We start from the raw sequence: 20,289 nt of genomic DNA, 5'->3' as shown, positions 1-20,289 counted from the left end.
TTTACTTATCTTTTCGAAGAACCAGATTTGGTTTTGTAGATTTTTCTCTATTGATGTCCTGTTTTCAATTTCATTGATTTCTGTTCTGATTTTTATTAATTCTTTTCTTCTGCTTGCTTTAGATTTATATTGCTCCTCTTTCTCTAGTTTCCTAAGGTGGAAGCTTAAATTATTGATTTTAGATCTTTCTTCTTTTTTAATATAAGCATTCAATGTTATAAATTTCCCTCTAAGCACTGTTTTCACAGCTTCCCACAAATTTTGATGAGTTGTATAAATATTTTCATTTAGTTGAAATATTTTTTAATTCCTCCTAAGACTTCTCTTTTCTTTGACCCATGTGTTATTTAGAAGCGTGTTGTTTAATCTCCAAATATTTTGGGATTCTCAAGCTATCTTTCTGCTGTTGATTTCTAGTTTAACTCCATTGTGATCCAGCAGCATACTTCATGTGATTTCTATTCTTTCAAATTTGTTAAAGTGTGTTTTATGGCCCAGAATGGCATCTATTTTTCTGAATGTTCCCTGTGAGCTTGAGAAGAATGTGTATTCCACTGTTGTCGGATGAAGTATTCTATAAATATCAATTAGATTAAGTTGCCTGATGGTGTGGGTCAGCTCAACCATATCCTTATTGATTTTCTGCCTGCTGGATCTGTCAATTATTGGTAAAGGGATCTTGAAGCCTCCAACTATAATCATGGATTTGTCTATTTCTCCTTACAGGTCTATCAATTTTTGCCTCACATATTTTGACATTTTGTGGTTAGGCAGATACACATTAAGGATTGTTATATTTTCTTGGAGAATTGACCCCTTTATCATCATGTAATGCCCTCTTTATCGCTGATCATTTTCTTTGTTCTGAAATTTGCCTGTCTGAAATTGACATAGCTACTCCAGCTTTCTTTTGATTTATGTTAGTATGTCATATATTTCTCTATCCCTTTACATTTAATCTATCTGTGTCTTACATTTAAAGTGAGTTTCGGGCCGGCCCTGTGGCTTGGTGGTTAAGTGTGCGTGCTGCAATGCTGGTGGCCCGGGTTCGGATCCCGGGTGCGCATCGAGGCACCACTTCTCCGTCCATCCTGAGGCCGAGTCCCACATACAGCAACTAGAAGGATGTGCAGCTGTGACATACAACTATCTACTGGGGCTTTGGGGGGAAAAAACAAAATAAATAAAATCTTTAAAAAAATAAATAAATAAATAAAGTGAGTTTCTTGTAGATAACTTAATAGTTGGGTCTTGTTTTTTTATCCACTCAGTCTTTTAATTGGCATATTTAGACCATTCACACTTAAAGTTATTATTGATATAGTTGGACTAATATCTATCATATATGTAACTGCTTTCTATTCATTATATTTGTTCTTTGTTTCTTTTTTTATCTTCTACTCTGTTTCTGCCTTCTCCGGTTTTTTTTTTTTTTTTTTGAGGAAGATTAGCCTTGAGCTAACATCTGTTGCCAATCCTCCTCTTTTTTGCTGAGGAAGATTGGCCCTGGGCTAACATCCGTGCCCATCTTCCTCTACTTTATGTGGGATGCCGCCACAGCATGGCTTGACAAGCAGTGCGTAGGTCCGCGCCGGGGTCTGAACTTGCAAACCCTAGGCCGCTAAAGCAGAGTGTGGGAACTTAACTGCTACGCCACTGGGCCAGCCCCCTTCTCTCGTTTTAACTGAGCATTTTACATGATTCCATTTTCTCTCCTCAGTTAGTATATCAATTATATTTCTTTTTAACATATCTTTAGTGATAGCCCTAGAGTTTTCACTATACATTTACAACTAATCTAAATCTACTTTTGAATAACACTATATCATTTCATGAGTAGTGTAGGTATCTTAGAATATTCCCAATTCCTCCCTCCCATCCCTTATAACATTACTATAATACATTTCACTTATCCATAAGCTATAATCTCCCAATACATTTCTGCTATTATTACTTTGAAAAGTAATCAATTAGATCAATTTTGAATAAGAAAAATAAAAGATTTTACTTTACCTTCATTTATTCCTTCTCTAACACTCTTCCTTCCTTTATGTAAATCCAAGTTTCTGACCTATATTATTTTTTTCTTTCTGAAGAACTTCTTTTAACATTTTTTTCTTTCTGAAGAACTTCTTTTAACATTTCTTGCAAGGCAGGTCTACTGGCAACAAATGCCTTCAGTTTTTGTTGGCCTGAGAAGGTCTTTATTTCTTCTTCAGTTTTTGTTGACCTGAGAAGGTCTTTATTTCTTCTTCAGTTTTGAAGGATAATTTTGCTGGATATAGAATGCTAGATTGCTGGGGTTTTTATATTTCACTCCACTCTCTTCTTGCTTCAATGGTTTCTGAAGAGAAGTCAGATGTTTGGTGTCACTCATTAAAATTCTGGAAAATTCTCAGCCATTTTTACCAAATATTTCTTCTGCTCCTTTCTCACATTCTTCTCCTTCTGATATTCCTATTGTGTATATATTACACCTTTTGTAATTGTCCCACAGTTCTTGGATATTCTGTTCCTTTTTTTCCCCCCATTCTTTTCTCTCTATTAGTTTGGGAATTTTCTATTGCTATATCTTCAAGCTCACCGATTCTTTCCTTAGCTGTGTCCAGTCTACTGATGAGCCCACCAAAAGTGTTCATATCTGTTACAATGTGTTTTATTTCTAGCATTTCCTTTTGATTCTTTCTTAGAATTTTCATCTCTCTACTTATATTACTTATCTGTTCTTGCTAGTTGTCCACTTTTCCATTAGAACCTGAGAATTATTTCTCCTCTTGATACCGACCAATTCTAACACCAACTAGGTGTTCTAGAATTCAATTCAATTCTGCCACTAACTACCTGGAATTAGCATCAGACTTCACAGGTTTAAGGGCCCAGTCCCACAAGGCTGCCCTCACTTCAGACACCAGTCACAAATATTGGGTCCCCAGGTTACCCACACTTCTCTCTGCCTTGGCTACAAAGTTGGGAGTTCCCATGACCCCCACCTTAGGTTCAATAATTTGCTAGAATGACTCATAGTACTCAAGAAAGTGCTTTACTTACTATTACTGGTTTATTATAAAAGATATAACTCAGGAAGAGATTCATAGGGCAAGGTATGGGGAGGAGGGGCACAGAACTTCCATGCCCTCTCCCAGTGTGTCACCCTCCCAGTATCTCAACGTGTTCACCAACCCAGAAACTCTCCACACCCTGTTGTTTAGCGGTTTCTATGGAGGTTTCATCATGTAGGCATGATTGATTATTAACTCAATCTCTAGTCCCCTCTCTTCCCCAGAGGTTGGAGGATGAGGACTGAAAGTTCCAGACTTCATTGACTATAAGGTTTGTCTATCACTTCTATTACTCAGGAAATTACAAGCGATTTAGAAGCTCTGTGTCAGGAACTGAGGCCAAAGACCAAATAACTCTCTATGATACTGCAGAACCCTTACCATATTAATCATAGGGATTTTAAGTTCCTAGTCTAATAATTCCAAATTCTCTGCCACATCTTAGTCTTGTTCTCAAGGTTACCTTGTCTCTTTAGATTGTGTTTGTTCCTGCCTTTTAGCATGCATGTACTTTTTGTTGAAAACTGGGCATGATGTATCAGATAATGGGAGCTGAAGTAAATAATCCTTTAGCATGAGGTGTTATGTTTATCTGGCTAAGAGTTAGGCGGTGTTTGAGACCTCAGTTCACTGATGGATCAAAGAAGAGTTACCGATTTTCAGTTGGTTCAGCTTTTCTCTTGTTGCGAGGAATGGAGTTTCAATTTCTAAGCTCTTTATATCCTGGAGCGGACTGCATTTGCTTTTAAAAATCCTTTTCCTGACTATATAAGTAAAAATATTTACTTAGAAAATTTGGGAAGTAAAAAGAAAATAAAAATCACCTATAATCACCTAATCTACAATTAATCATAGTTAACATTTTGATATATTTCTATTTATTATATATAGGTTTATATAAAAGGGGGCATGTAGGGGCTGGCCCCATGGCATAGTGGTTGAGTTTGCCAGCTCCGCTTGGGCAGCCTGGGGTTCACCGGTTTGGATCTTGGGTGACCACCTACATACCACTCATCAGGCCATGCTGAGGCAGTGTCCCACATACAGCAACTAGAAGGATGTACAACTATGACATACAACTATCTACTGGGGATGTGGGGAGAAAAAAGGAGGAAGATTGGCAATAGATGTTAGCTCAGGGCCAATCTTCCTCAAAAAAAACAAAAGTATAACCTAGGTGGTTAGTGTATTTCATTTCTTCTCCTTCAAAAGGATTGTAACACTTCCATTTAAGTAGCTTTAATGTTTAAAATATGCATACATTTTACTGAAAGCTACCTTATATTCTATTTTGGAAATTGATAGGATATAAATAACAGGTAAACAAAATAATGACGGACTAATCTGTATTTTCTCCACCTACCCCGAACACGCTGATGGGTGGGGGACTGGAGGAGAGACCCACAGAGAAGGGGGTCGATATTTACAATATTTGCAAAGGCTTGCTCAGCCTGGCATTATACCAAGCCTTTATAACTCAATAGTAGCTATTTTTATCCCTGTTTTATGGATTGGAGAATTATGATCGGAGTGCTTTATACAGTGTCTAGTAAGTGGGACAGCCAGGAGAGAATCCATTCGCACATTCATTCATTCAACACGTTTTTATTGAGTTAATAAAGTGTGCCAGGCATTGTTCTAAATGCAAGCACTGTTCTAGCCCCCGAGGATGCTGCAGTAAACAAACAGCCAAAATCCCCTCTTTCTTCCCCCGTGGAGCTTACGTGGGGCGGGGGTGGGCGGCTGGGAGGTGTTAAGGGACCAACTCAATAAACGTCAGTCAATTGCACGATCCGGTGTCCCCGCCCCCGGCCCGCCCCAGCCCGCCCCGGCCCGCCTTCCCGGAGAGCTGCCGGAGGCCGGCGCTCGGGGCGCGTGCCCGCGCTGAGGACTTGGTCCGCCTGACCGGAGGGACCCCGGCGGTCGAGCCCTCCCGGGCGGAGTCCGCGGGCCGCCGCCCGGCCGCTGTGCCCGCCTTTGCCCCGCGCCCGCCGGAGGGGCTGCCAGCAGCGCGCATCCTGGCCGCGACCGCCCAACCCGGGAGCGGAGGGGCGGTGGCGGAGCCCGGCTCGCGGGGGGCCCGAGGCTAGCACCCCTGAAGGCAGCGGCGAGGCGACACTGCCAAGGTAACGGGGGGTGAGGGGGACAGGGGACGGGACCGCCAGTGCGGCTGAGCACCGGGGAAACGCCGCCTCCTGCAGCCGCTTCCCGGAATCCTCCTCCCGGACTCCTCCCCTCCCTCCTGTCTTCTCGGCCCCGGGCTCGGGCTCGCGCGCCACTGCCCGCCTCCCGGCTGCGCCCCCCGCCCCCGCAGCCGTGCGGGTCTTCCAGGGCCTCCGCCGGCAGACCCCCGCGGCCGCGCTGCCCCAGGCCCTGCCCAGCCCCTCCACTCATCGCCTCTCCCGGGAGCCCTCTTGCTTTGCTCTCAGCCCTGCACCCCACCTGCCCCACCACGGGTGCCTGGGACGCCCGGGCACTTGCCGCTGCCAGATGTGAGCCGCTGTGAAATTGGAGGGTCACATTCCTCAAGATCCTCTCCGCCTCGCAAAACTGGGTTACCCGCTCGGGCCTCCGGTTCGGGGTCTTTTGCCCGCCCTCCAAGAGAACACCCGGGATTAACCATCCTTTGTTCCTGTGCGGGAGAGGCTCACAGAGGGGCAGCCCGGGCTGGAGGGTCCTACGTCCTTCCAGATCCATCGCTTGCAAGCTGGAGGGAGGAGAGGGGAAGGGGACATCGTCGCGGTGACAGACGAGTGGGCTCCCCTCCAGGGTCGAGAGGGAATGAGGAACTGGGTGAGAATCGACGCTCTCAACCCAAGCAAATGAATCAGTTAACCCAGTTACGGTTGGATCCATCAGCCCACTTATATGGCCAACGATGGCGTTACTGAGAAACTCTAGATATCCCGCCTCCTTTTTTTTTCTTTTAATATTTGTTTGATTTCCTTTTGTTTGGCAAGAGGTCTTTGAAACTAATATAACATGCCTGAGGAGTCAGATCTGAGCGGGACGAGGTGGGAGGTGCAGAGGCAGGCACGGGGGTGGGGGTGGGGGGTCCGTCCCGTATCCCGGGTGTCATACTAACTGACTCTGGGGGCTAATATCCACAGGCTGTCCCCTGTCCCACACCTTGGCAAGGTTTGGAAGTATCCCACCCCTCCCCCGCTGTTCAGGCTTAGGGAGGGGAGAGGTGGGAGTGAGGTCATACCAAAATATGATCTAAGGAAAATATTTGGTAATCTTTCCTAGCAATTTGGGCATTGTTGATAAGGTTTGACCTGGTTGTCTCAGGAAATGACTTGAACTTTTAAGTTCCATAGTTTACAAGTTGTTTTTCAATTTTAGATTATCAAAAATCTGCATAGCTCTTTTGTTCTTAACTGTATTGTCTCAAGTTTCTCATGTATTCATTTAAAAGTTAAAGAAAATCTACCTGAGACTTGGTTCCTGTGATTTGACAAACAATATGTCTTAAAAAATATATATATAAGAACCATAGCCCAGAGGCACTGTCTTAGCAGTGAAACTTTTATTAAAATATATATTCCATCCCTCCTGTTTGCACGCAGAGAGCCACAGTGGCCTCATTTTCCTCTTACATTTATAAACCTTCCAGCTATCGAAGAGTCGATGGCATGTACTATATCTTTGACTATCTGTCATCATATTTTACCAAAACTAAAATGCCATTGAGTATAAGATGCACTTTTATTTTATGTAACCAAGTAAGAAAAAACAATCAATGATGCTATGTCATGCCACTGTACGAAGCATGCTGATTTCAGAGGTGTTGAAATGCAAGAAGGAAATGTGTGTTTTGTAATTGGGGAAATATAATGAGCTAAAGCAGATTGACAGTACTTTTCCCTTAGAATTTTTCATTCCTTGGAAGAATGAACTCGCGGTCTGCAATTGAGGAAGAATAAAGGAAAAGTAGTCAGTTGGGAGAGCAGGTTGGCCAAAGTAAAGGTGATGAGAAGTGGAGAAAAGACAAAACAAACGGCCCACCCTGTGGCTTAGCGGTTGGGTGCGCTCGCTCCGCTACTGGCAGCCCGGGTTCGGATCCCGGGCACGCACTGACGCACCGCTTCTCTGGCCATGCTGAGGCCACATCCCACATACAGCAACTAGAAGGATGTGCAACTATGACATACAACTATCTACTGGGGCTTTGGGGAAAAAAAAAAAAAGGAGGAGGATTGGCAATAGATGTTAACTCAGAGCCGGTCTTCCTCAGCAAAATGAGGAAGATTAGCATGGATGTTAGCTCAGCGCTGATCTTCCTCAAAAAAAAAAAAAAAGACAAAACAAACAAAGAAAAAAGAGAGATGTAGGATGGGGAATAGCTCAGACCCAGTGAAAATAAGCCAACAGGAAAATCAGTACATTTAGTTTCCCCACATGCCAAGGTTTTACAAACTGGTACATGGGAGGGTTATTCTTAAGCGTTGTTGTTGTTTTAATTATGAGGTTTTTAAAAATGTGTTTAACATTTGAGTGTGCCTGCCCACCAGAAACTATACTGGTGAGTCAACAAAAATCTTGAAAATGCTTCCTAATAAACAGGAAAGAAGAAAACTGAGTCTTAGTATACTTAGCTTTTTCCTTTTCTGACAGAAGAGCAGTGAGTGGGCTCTTCATGCTGGTCAGAGGTGAGTGAGATAGAGAAAGTCAGCTGGGCTGGGTGGGGAGCGGGGAAAGCCAGCACCACAGTCAGGAGAACCACCAAAAGACCCCGTGGATGACCTGACCTCACCTCTCCACCAGAGGCAGTGGACCTGCATACAGGGCGCTTAACAAAATCTTCCTGGAGAGACCAGGGCCCAGGTATCCTGGCAGATTGTGAACTCCCTTGACTTAGCTCCCCTAACCCAGCACTGATCCGTGGGGCCAGGAAACTGCCCAGTCTTGGCAGAACAAACTGGAATCAGGTACAGTTATAAACAGGAGGTCAAGATTTCACACCACTGTATCACAGTAACGGGTGACAAAGCCATCCAGGTATGAGCAAGGTGAACAGAAATGGTGTAAAAAGAAAGAAAGAAAGAGAAGGAAAGAACAACATAGCTTGCAAGGGGTCTCACTAAAAAGAAAAGTTATTCTTGGAACAGAAGGAAACTCCTTACAATAGCTAACATTCTACAACAACTCGACAAAGACATGAATTCCATAAAATAAACTCAAAGATGAGATCATTTTAAAATTGAGATAAAAAGTGAGATTGCAGACTTAAGGAAGTAAATTGAAGACCATAGAAACATAATTACAGAAGAAATAAGAGGAAAGAATAAAATAAATCCTACTGAAAGTAGAAATGTTTTTGTGTGTGTGAGGAAGACTGGCCCTGAGCTAACATCTATTGCCAATCCTCCTCCTTCCCCCCCCCCCCATTTTTCTCCCCAAAGCCCCGGTAGATAGTTGTATGTCATAGGTGCACATCCTTGTAGTTTCTGTGTGTGGGACGTGGCCTCAGCGTGGCCGGACAAGTGGTGCGTCGGTGCACGCCCGGGATCCAAACCCGGGCCACCAGTAGCAGAGCACACGCACTTTACCGCTAAGCCACGGGGCCAGCCCGAAAGTAGAAATATTTTAATAGAGGAAAGTCTTGACTTAAGCCCAATGAAAAGAGACAAAGCTTAAGCCTGTTAGAAAGAATCTGGTGTGGAGGACAGGCCAAGCACAATCAAACATAGGATAATTGAGATCCCTGATGCAGAAAAACCAACAAATGGAACAGAAATGCAAATAAAAATAGGATAAAAGAGATTTTATTGAAATGAAGAAAAAATGATCTGTAGGCCAAAAGAACATGCCATTTTGCTGGAAACTTTCATATGGGCATGCTCAGTGCCAGGATATCTTAAATGATTTAAATTCAAAGAAATAGAATTATTTAGGAATCCAAGAAGAAAAAGAAGTAAAGGAGGGAAAAACCAAATCAAGATGGTCTCAGACTTCTCCAGTATTTTTTGTGAGGAAGATCAGCCCTGAGCTAACATCCATGCCAGTCCTCCTCTTTTTTTTTGCTGAGGACGACTGGCCCTGGGCTAACATCCGTGCCTATCTTCCTCTACTTTATATGGGATGGCGCCACAGCATGGCTTGACAGTTGGTGCGTAGGTGGGCGCCCAGGATCCGAATCCCGGGCCGCCATAGCGGATTGCGCGCATTTAACCGCTACACCACCAGCCCGGCCCCTCTCCAGTTTTAAGGGAAAGAAACGTTTCCCAAGAGGGTATTTTGTCCAGCTAAAATGTCATTGAAGTTGAAAGCCAATAGGCAGGCCTTCTCAAATATGAATGAACAAAGAGCATTCAGCTCCCATGAGTGCTTTTTGAAAAAAAACTACTGGATAACAAAATCCAGCAAATAGCAAATTAAGAGATAAACCAAAATAAAGATCTCAGGCATGGGGAACTCACGATAAAAAGGACTGTTGGTGAACACTTATTTAAATGTAGAATTATTACAAAACATCTTTGGAAATTGTAGGTAGAATAAAATGGAATTGTTATATAAACCTAGATGCAAAGAAAACAATCAAAAACTATATAAGGAAATATGAGAATACTGAAGTTCTCATCTTTGAAATCGTGGATCAATAAATATGGTTTAAAATTAAAAGATGCTGCAAACATATAATACTCCAACTTCCTAATGTCTTTCATAATCTTTTTTTAAAAGCCTTAGAGGGATAATTCAGAAAGTTATTCTTTCTTAAGGAGAAAAATAATTTAAATTTCAACAATTCCTTCAGCCTTGGCTTCACTTTTTTTCCAAGTAAAATTAAATTTAGACAGAAACACTGTGTGTATGTGTGTGTGTGTGCGTGTGTTTGTGTGTGAATGTGTTTATGCATAGAAAGATTATGTTCACCTAATATTAATGATGGAAATATCTAGATACTAGAATTTACACTTTTATACATTATTTTTAATTTTTTAATGAACACGTAGAAGGATTTTTACAGAAACAAGAAAGATATTTGAAAAATAAACTAGAAACAGGCTAAGAGGTTCACAAAGGTTGCTGCTGGGTGGAATAAGAAATGGGGATAATTGTTACTTTCTTCTTTGTACTCTTGTATTTTTTTTAATTTCCAGAAATAAATTATATTTGTATAATGTTTCTGAATCCAGTTCATTCATTACTCATTGACTACCAATGATATGCCAGGCATCAAGCTATGCCAGATAGAAGAAAAGATACAGTTATGCTCTCTCCCAGGAGCCTGGGAGGCAGCGAGTTCCATGAGGGTTGTCTGTATGTCTGTCTGTTTAGGAGAATTTGAAATTCAGAGAAGAATCACTTCACCCAGGTAGCATCTGTTTGAGCTGGGCCTTGAAAATCGATAGTGTTTGTTCAGGTGTCAGTGGCAAGGATTGCTCCCTCCCAGGGAGGAATGGGGAGAGCCAGTAGGGCATGATGCATCACCCAGAGCTCCTCGCTTGTGTAGGATAGTGACTCTAGGGAAACCTAGAAAGGCTGATGACAGCCTTGAATTCAACCTAAGCCTCTTGGTGCCTCATTAGGCAACAGTGAGCTGCAGGCCGGGCTGTCTACGGAATTTGCAGGGCCCAGAGCAAAGTAAAAATGCATGGCCCACTTGTTTAAAAAGCAGGAAAAAGTACCATTGAAGGTACTAAAATAAACTCAGTCTCTCAACTTGTCATTTTTTAATTTGCTATTTAATGGCATTCTAAGGGAAAAAAATTTAATATTTAGCATGAATTTTACCATTCTACTTTATATTGTGCAAAACCAGATCTAAATGCAAATATGAGTAGCATTTCATTCATATGGGGAGTCACCGAATTACACAATTGGCATTTCATAGTGCGTGTTGGGAGGATGCCTCGAAGTAACCAGAAGAAGCAACTTAAACCAGACTCAGCAAGGTAGCAAGGAGGAAGAGAGGGTGCACCCACTCACACAGCCAGCCCAAGGAGCACTCCCTCGTGCAGAGGGACACTCCCAGGGCCAGGCAGCTCCCCACAGGTGTCTGGGGCCCCTCTACCCTGGTGACTCTGGACACGCATGCATACACTTGGGCCTGAAGGATGCCGGAGTCCACCTCCTGTTAGCCGCCCTGCACCCCAGTCTGAGATGGGCTCTGGACAATTCGAGCTCTAAGTCTCCGCCTCCCAAGGACCTGCCTTCCCAACCCACAGCCTACTGGCAACGTCCAAAGGTCTTTAAACCTCTGCTCCTGGACCTGCTAGGTACCTGGATCCAGGCTGACCCATGTGCTCACCCGCACTTGACCAGTTGCAGCCCCCTGGGCCAGGCGGGGCACTGCCAGCCCAGAGCAAGGACAACTTCCACCCTGCCTGATCCCCACCTTCTCTGCACACACACCAGGAGGGCTTCAATGCAACATGGGATTCTCTGATGATGTGACCTCGCTACCGCCCCATATAAAGGGCATCAGCAGTCATGGGGTGTAGAAAGAGAGGCCAGGCAGGATCTGGGACCCCATCCTGCAGGGGAGCGGGGAGAGAGACCAAGTGTGAGCCAAGGCTCCAAGCCCACTCTGTGTTCCATTGTCCCAGACTTCACTAACAAAACACAAGTTCAAAGATAAAATTATTAAGAATGTCAAGACAGGAGAGCAGTAAACCAAGCGTAGGACCCTTCTGCGTGCAGGGCCCTGGGGGACTGAAGCCAGCGGTGGCTCAAGAGATGGGAGTAACGAGAGCTATGCTTTAGGAAGGCTGATCTGTTGTACTCAGGGAGAGTTTTAAGGGGCTTCATTAACAATTTCAGGCAGGATACCAAGGTGGGAAATTCGATTTTCCAAGCAAGCAAGAATCTAGTCACCAGATATCTGGTTGGAAGTGGAGTATGGATCACCAGGAACACAGAAGGGGAGGAGGCAGCCCCTGGCTCAGAGTGGGAGAGCGGGACTTCTAATTGTGTAATTGTGTGTATGTGTTTCTTGGCTGCTGAAGGGACCGGGTGTTCTGCAGATGCAGAACAGAGGTGAAGAGGAAACGCCATCAAAACAAAACAGAGGGACCAGAAGCCACAGGGCAGATGTTCAACTATAAGGGAGTCAGCTCCTAATGTGGCATTCTATAATGCAGGTGCACCCAGCATCTGGGGAATGTCCACAATCATGCAAGCCCTCTGCCGAAGGGTGATGATGGGAGATGCCATATCACAAAGATCTCTCCGTACATGTTCTAAATGGATATGGTATTATGGGATACATTGTGGGCACAGGTGCCTGGATATCTCATGGGTGGTGGAGTCTGCAGCAGGGGTGGCCACTTTGTCTTGGAATCTTGGATTTCTCTAGAATACCCTGGTGAGACCTGTTACAGTGATAGTCAAGAGGACTTTTTAATTTGTTGTGTTTGTTTTGTTTTGTTTTGTTGAACAAGATTCGCCCTGACCTAATATCTGTTGCCCATCTTCTTTTTTTTTTGCTTGAGGAAGATTCGCCCTGAGCTAACGTCTGTGCCAGTCTTCCTCTATTTTGTGTGTGGGTCACCGCCACAGTGTGGCCGCCTACGAGTGGTGTAGATCGGTGCCCAGGAACTGAACCCGGGAGGCTGAAGCGAAGCGTGCTGAACTTAACCACTAGGCTACGGGGCTGGCTCTTTAATTTGTTTTTAGCTTGAACTCAAGTCGGCTACTTTGTGGTCATTTTTCATTTTGACTTGAGGCTGAATGCTGCCCCAGTGTTTGGGGGACAGAAAAACACCCGGAGTCTATAGGGCCCAGCTGCTTGGATGGAGACAAAAGCTGAGGGAGAGAGGGAACAAGACCGATTGGGGGCTCCTTAAAATTCTTGAAGAATTCCTTCCTCATCTTAGAATGAGGCAGGCTTTCTAACCATGACTCAAAATGCAGACACTAAGAAAGAAAATGCCTTTAAATCTGAAAACTTGAAACTCAGAAACTTCTGCGTGGTTTAAAAATAAAAACAGCACAAGCAAATCAAAGGGCAAATGACAAGGAGAGGAAAAACAAAAGATGTGAGTCATATCACAAAGGGCCAGTTTCCTTCATACTTAAAAAGCTCCTGCAAACCAATAGGAAAAAAAGCAACAACTCAGTAGAAAAACGGGCAAAAATACAGACAGTTAACAAGGAAGGACGTACAAGAAACTCTTACCTATGTGAACATACACTCAAGCTCACTCAGAAGAAGAGAAATACAAATTAATATTAGTCTGAAGACAGTTTTTCATTTATGAATTTGATTTTTAAAAAATCCAAGAACTTGATGATGACCTCTGTGAAGAGGCTGTGGGGAGCAACAATTCTCACATACCGCAGGCGGTTGTTTAATTCAGTACAGCTTGAGGGTGGGAGTGTGGTTGTTTCTATCAGAATTAGAGATGCATGGGCACTTTGTGCCGGGTTTCTCTTGTCTGCCCCTCCAGACCCAACCTCCACCTTCTCCCCTCTTTACTCTGCCCTGGGATCCTGTCTTTTAGGGGTACAGCCCCCAACACCCTCGTCCTATGACATCTGGTTGGATTCAGCCAAGAAGGAGCCCCAAGTAAGAGAAGGGAGTGAAGTCAGGGGATATTTATCCCCCAGCACCCTCCCTGCATAGCCACCTTGGGCTGGCTAAGTCTGGCTTACATGACAGCCCCTCACACAGGATTCTCTCCTTCCAGATTCCAGTGTTGGCACTTCCCCTGTCCCCTTCAAGCCCAGGATGGTAACAGCCCCCACTGCTGTTAGCTCCAGGAACTACACTCTTCCTTATGATTTGCCTACATCCTGCTCACACCTTCATAAATAGTCCCTTGATTAAAGTCCCTCAAAATAGCCTAACTTGGGCCGGCCCCGTGGCTTAGCAGTTAGGTGCGCACGCTCCGCTGCTGGCAGCCCGGGTTTGGATCCCGGGCGCGCACCGACGCGCCGCTTCTCCGACCATGCTGAGGCCACATCCCACATACAGCAACTAGAAGGATGTGCAGCTATGACATACGACTATCTACTGGGGCTTTGGGGGGAAAAAATAAATAAATAAAATCTTTAAAAAAAAAAAAATAGCCTAACTTGAATGTGTTGTTTCCTGCTGGGACCCTGACTGATATGCCCTTTTGCCTAGTAATCTTACTGCTGGGAAGTTTTCCTAATTTCCTAATTCCTTAATTGCACGTATGCAGAATGACTCATGTCTGAGATAATCCATTGCAGAGGAGATTGGAAGCAACTCAAATGTCCATTGTAGGGACTGGTTATGTAAATAATGGTATGTCCATAGAGTAGACTATGCAGCTATTTAAAAAACAAGGAAATTCTCTGTGGTGCTGATGTAGAATGATCTCCCAAATATATGTATATATTTGTTTTTGTTTTTGTTTTTTTGCTGAGGAAGATTAGCCCTGAGCTAACATCTGTTGCCAGTCTTCATCTATTTTGTATGTGGGTCACTGCCACAGCATGGCTGCCAATGAGTGGTGTAGGTCCGCACTGGGAAACTGAACCCAGGCCACGGAAGCAGAGAGTGCCAAACTTAACCACCAGGCCATGAGGCTGGCCCCCCAAATATATTTTTAAGTGGAAAAAGCAGGGATTGGGCAGGGAATGTATATGCTATCTCTTGTGTAAAAAGGGGGGGAAATAAGAATGTATATTTGTTTTTGCTTATGCACAAAGATATTCTGAAGTGCTCTCACACATACACACACAAATGAATAGAAATAGTTTTCTGAAGGAAGCAAAACTCTACACTATTTACTCTTTGTATGTTTAGAATTTCAGAACCAAATGACTGTTACCTGTTCCAAAGTGAAATTAAAAATTTCTCCATGACTAAATAGGGAATTGGTCCCACAAGCTGAAATAGGCTGCTGTGTCAATGGGGTAAGTGGTCCAGCTCCCAGGAGGGCAGAGAAAGCCTGGAACCAGAAATTTCCTGCTGGTCTTGTTGTCTTGTTTTTGTCCATTTTTATCTTTGCAATTTAATTAGACACTTCAGAATTTTGATCACCTAATATTGATTTCCTTTCAGATGTGACAGTAAAGACAAGACTTATCAAATAACAAAGATGCTTTTGAGCCAGAATGCCTTGGCGATTCGACCACTAAATTTGTATCCTGTAGGTAAGTGTTACTTTTTATCCTGGGGGGCTCTTGTAGGAGCAAGCCCTGTTGGGGAGTAGCAAATTAATTTCCCTCGCTAGAGGACCCAGTCTCAGCCTGCCCCACGTCAAGAGCCAAATGGAACATAGATAGGAAGCCTATGTTAATGGTTTGGATTCAAATATGGATTTCTGCCCTACTGTTAATTTTAGGAAAACAAACAAATAAACAAGAACGACTTAAGGTTCAGGGATGATGGGGAGTATCCTCTTATGTACTCTGAGAGTAATTTCTCTTAATACCCCCATTCTAATCCAGGCTGGAGTTTGTCACTCTTCTGTATCTGGGAAGAGGCCAAACCCCTTATCTCCTTCTACGTCACCAGACTGAAAAATCATCCCTGAACTTTGGTTTCCATACTTCGTTATTGATTTTTTTTTTCCATAGTCCTATTCATTTGTGCCTTTTCTCTCCCTTCTTTTGATTCTGTTTCAGTATCACTGTGTCATCTGTCCCATAGTTTATCAGTAGGGGATCCATGAGTGGGACACTTCTCCCCTGTGCAGGACTGTAGTGCCCATGCACTGGAGTATATAACATCCTTGGCCTCCACCTACGATAAATATCAGTAACCCCTCCCCCCAAGTCATTGTGACATCCAGAAAACAAATGAGAATCCCCAGTTCCCATCACCAACACCTTTCTTTCTCCACCACCCTTGGTAAATATCTTTACCTTTAATGTGTATTAATTAGCATCATGCTTATTCATATTCTAAGAATTTTTCCGGACAGATAACTGCTGCTCAGGACACTCCTTCACCAGCCAACCCTTGTTACTAGTGTCAGCTCCCAAACAGATCTTATTTTGGATCCACTTAGAATGAAATCCTTGGACCATGTGCTTCTGATACCAATGCCAACTCTCTAAGCATCATTTACTTGAGCATTTTTTTTAGCACAAGAAAGTCTCCATCTAATATTAATATATATGTATAAAAGAATGTCATTCTCAGAGCAATGATCGTAAACTGAGCCCCGAGAAAGCCTTGTTACTTGTCTAACATGTTTTTCTTCTTCCTAGTGTTCATCAGCCTCACGTTTGGTATTTTACATGCTTTGTCTGGTAAGAGATTTTCTTGGCTTGACTAAATTTTGTATAAGGGTCAGCATGTGTGGGTGACCATTCAGAAGTCTAAAATGTGGGAAATTTGATTTCTGATCCCAGATCTGTTGCCCATTTTGTTTGAATCCTTTTTCTCAAATACTTTCTCTGTAAAAGGCGCCAAAATCAGAAAATTCTGGTTTTCAGATTTGTCTCATGAAACTATTAGGAGAAATTAACACTAGAGATAATTTTAAAACCCCTTAAAAGAATATTCCATTTAAAACCCCTTAACAGAAGAATGAGGAGACACAGACGATGCCAAAAAAAGCGATCTAGAAATAATTTCCCTTTAATTTGCATTCTTCCACCTGTTATCGGGTACTAGATAAAGAAAAATAGTTCTTTTTAAGCTAAACTTCTTGCCTACATATATAAATCTTTCCACAAAACTTCACTACACATTAAATATGTGTCCAGCCTTTTGGTGAACACTGGAAGATGAAGAACTGGCAACTGAGAAGCAAAGGCCCAGATCTTAACCACAGGAAACTTATATGATCTTCAAAACCTTCACCATATAAGGCGCGATTTGATAAGCGTAGCTTTAGAGTCATTTGTGCTGCTGAGTTTCAGCTGTATAACATTGCATAACTCGACTTCTCAATTTCACCGTCTGTAGAATGGGTCTATTAATAGACCCATTGTTGGGTCTTCAGCATTGTTGTGAGGATTAAATGCCTGCAGAGAGCCAGTCTGAGCACACATTATTCTCTCCCTCCCCTCTGTGATGGGGGACTGAGTGCAGTGGGGGATTTCAGAGGAGGGAAAGCTGGCAGTGGGCTGAGCTTCCTAGGGAGGACTGCAGGAGGAGTTGGGAGTTGAGTTGAGAGAATAGGGGGCCCCGGGATGACGTGGATAATTTTGATCCCATGAGCCATTGAGAGTCAATGATAACTGGGTGAGCCCAAATTCTGTTTACACAGTGCTGAGTTCCTGTTTCCTAAGCTTGCCTGCCCTGACAGTGTGTTGCTCATTAATTAATTGCATTGGTTTGCTTCTCGAGTCTGGGAAAACCATTTCCTTCCCATGTTTCCAAGACCCCAGGACTCTTGGGAGGGTTTCTCTGCTGGAAGCGTGAGCTCCAGATCCCAAGGGACGGTTTGAACAGTGACCAATTTACAACCCTAGGTTCCAGATTTCAATGTTTCTTTTTTTCTCCTGTTTCCTTTAGATTCTCCAGATGAATCCTGCATTTCTTTTAATATGACATTACGAAATTTCCAGTCAATTTTATCATGGGAATTAAAGAACCGTTCAATTGTACCAACTCACTATACATTATCCTACACAGTCATGAGGTTGGTTTAACATTTCATTTTTCTCCTGCTAAATATATTATCTTTTTATTATGTGGGGAGTAGAGAAGAGGTAATCTTTCTTGTGACTGAGCTTCTCTCTCTTTCTCTCTCTTTTTCATTCAGAGCTTTAAAAGTCCAAAGACAAAACACAAATCCATTTTTAATTAAATTGACTACTTTAACAATCCAAAGCTATTTTTGACAAAGCTTGTAGTTATAACCAAAGCCAGTTTCTGCAGGTCAGAGCCTCAGGAGCAAAATAATTATTGCATATGATTTTCACAATTATTTCTCTAATTCAGTAAATCTGAATGTTTAAAAGTGCTACATTTTCTGAGGACAGGAGTCCAAAGGTCTGGTGACCATATTGATGGTTTGTGTTCACTTTTCTTTACTCAGGGAGGCATGTTGCATGTCAGAAAGCTGCCTGGCCCAGACTAGCAGAGGGCCAGGTCCAGAGTCTGGCTTGGTCACTAACTGGCTGGAACCCTTGCAGGTAGAGCTCAGCCTCTCTGAGCTAACCCTTCTACTTAAGGGTTGTTGCGAGATTAATGACATAATGGACGGAGCCTTCTCTGGCTCTCTTCTTCCCACATCTAACAATCACCTCATAAGTCATTACTTTGATCTGGTAGCCCCTGGAAGTGTCCTTTTGTTCATTGTCTATTTGGCTTATAAACTGTTCCTACTGCTGACTGACCCAGTAGAGGGCCTCTTGTGAGTTTCTCTTTGGTGTCTGCTAAAGTCTTAAGTTTGTCTCTGCGTTAGGTGACCACATGTATCACCCATCCACCTTTCTGAAGCTGCAGAGATCAGACGTCTGTGTTGTCGCTATGTAGCACAGGCTGCCTTTGGACTGGACCATGTGGTCCTCGGCTGGAGAGAGAGGGGGTCTCAGGGAGGGCATTCATGATTGCCCTGGAGGGGCAGGAAGATCTGGGGCTTCTACCATGAAAGCCCAAGGTCTGTTCATTTGTTCATCCAGCGAATATTTACCCAGCACCTCCTATGCCAGAGGTCCAACCATGAACCAAAGTCCTCGCCCTCCTTGGGCAGACATTCTGAAAGTAGGTGGAGATATCAGTAAACAAAGAAAGATATAATGTAGCAGGTGGTGGTAAAAGGTATGAAGAAAAATAAAGAAGGGTAAGAAGGATTGGGAGAGGGTGGGTGGGTGGAGCAGGGTGAGGTGTTCCATTTTAATCAAGGTGGTTAGGAGAGGCAACTTGATACGGTGGTATGTGAGCAGAGCCCTAAAGGAATGAGGAAGTGGGGCATGCCCTTAAATGGATTCTTATCCCATAAATGCTAATGCTTTCCTTTTACCATTTCTTTTCCTTTCAAAGTAAACCAGCAGGTGAGACGGTTGTTGAGGACTGTATAAATATCACAAGATCATTTTGTGACCTAACAGATGTGTGGGAAAGCATGTCTGAGACATACCTCCTCACGGTAGTCGGATTCAGAGGGAACACAGTGCTGGTCAGTTGTTGGGACAAGGTCTTCGTGGCATTGGACAGTGAGTTATCTCTGTTGTATCATCATCATCAAGGTCATCATTATTTGCTTTGCCATGAAATAGGAAGGGGTTTTAGACTCAGGGCAAGGGTCCCCTCTTGGCCCTGCCACTTCCTAGCCCTGTAACCGTGGAGTAGTTACTTTGTTTCTCTGAGCTGGGTTTTCTTGTCCAGAAAATGGAATGATAATCCCTGCTTTGCAGATGATTACTCAGTGTCTGTATAAGGCAGACATGTAGGCAGTAGGAGCTGCTGCTTTTGGGGCTGTTTCACAACCTGAAAGGAAGTGACAGGCCTGTATCTGAGCTGTCACAACTCTTTGGTCCAATGTTTTCCTTAATCCTGCAGCCCATCCGCCAGATCGTAACCCAGCCGTTCTTGTACGTTCGAACGCCCAGCTGCGCATGCGCCTGGGGCCCAGACTCAGAGAGGACTGGCGCTTGAGAGTGGGCCTGCCCTTTCTTTCTTACCCTATGACTGGAGTCAGCTCCCTAGCGCACTTGTGTTAACAGCTCCGGGGCAGTTGTCGGTGGCCCACAGCCAGACTCCATCACTTCTTCAATATCCTAATTTGCAACCTGTTTCTAAGAGAAAGATTACATGTTAAAGGCTGTGTGGGTGTACCCTCACATGTACCTGCTTAGCAAATTGACAACTGACTCCTACTGTAGCAAATGACTTAGATACTTATGAGATTCACTGGAATTGGTGCATGTTTATGAGTGTGTATAAATAGACACATCTGTCTGTGTCCCCATAGAAAAGAAAGAAAAGCACAATTTATAGATCATGGTATTCAGACTATGAAAGAAGGTCTATTAAAGTGATGATGAGATATCATTTTTCAAGACTCAAAATGGTAAATATGAAAAGTATGTAAATGCCCAGGTTTAGAGGAAATGCAGGGAGGGTACTTTGGCACAGTCTTTCTGAAAGTATTTGTCAGTGTATGTTTTTAAAACCTTATCATGTGTCTGCTCTAATCCAGAATTCCTCTTTAATAATTTGTCCTAAGGACATAATTATGGAGAGATGCAAAGATTTAGCTCCAAGACTACTCATTGATACATAGATTCTATTAGAAAAATTTGAGATAATCTAAATGTTCAGTTAAATCACGAATCATCAAGCAGTTAAATCATGGTATAGCCACTTAGTGGAATAGAATTAATCATGAAAAATTATGATAAAGATCAG

General features: G+C 43.3%; 1 protein-coding gene across 2 annotated transcripts in view; it reads left to right on the top strand.

Moving 5' to 3' along the window:
• Positions 1–4,990: 4,990 nt before the first annotated feature.
• Positions 4,991–20,289, top strand: part of LOC101396197 (interleukin-10 receptor subunit beta) — a 57,489-nt gene continuing 42,190 nt past the window's right edge. The window contains exons 1-5 of one of the 2 annotated variants that reach the window (XM_004429695.3): positions 4,991–5,185; positions 15,040–15,131; positions 16,194–16,235; positions 17,449–17,575; positions 18,922–19,094. In XM_004429695.3, the coding sequence (XP_004429752.1) occupies positions 15,077–15,131; positions 16,194–16,235; positions 17,449–17,575; positions 18,922–19,094 (397 nt within the window). In that variant the 5' untranslated portion in view covers positions 4,991–5,185; positions 15,040–15,076. The remainder of the gene's footprint in view (positions 5,186–15,039; positions 15,132–16,193; positions 16,236–17,448; positions 17,576–18,921; positions 19,095–20,289) is intronic. The other variant, XM_087418142.1, reaches the window with a different exon arrangement.

This window comes from Ceratotherium simum, chromosome 27, assembly GCF_057802395.1.
Source record: "Ceratotherium simum simum isolate JZ-2026a chromosome 27, ASM5780239v1, whole genome shotgun sequence".
Classification (NCBI taxonomy): Eukaryota; Metazoa; Chordata; class Mammalia; order Perissodactyla; family Rhinocerotidae; genus Ceratotherium; species Ceratotherium simum.
Note: the sequence above shows the minus strand (reverse complement) of the source record. Positions and strands in the feature narration are given on the sequence as shown.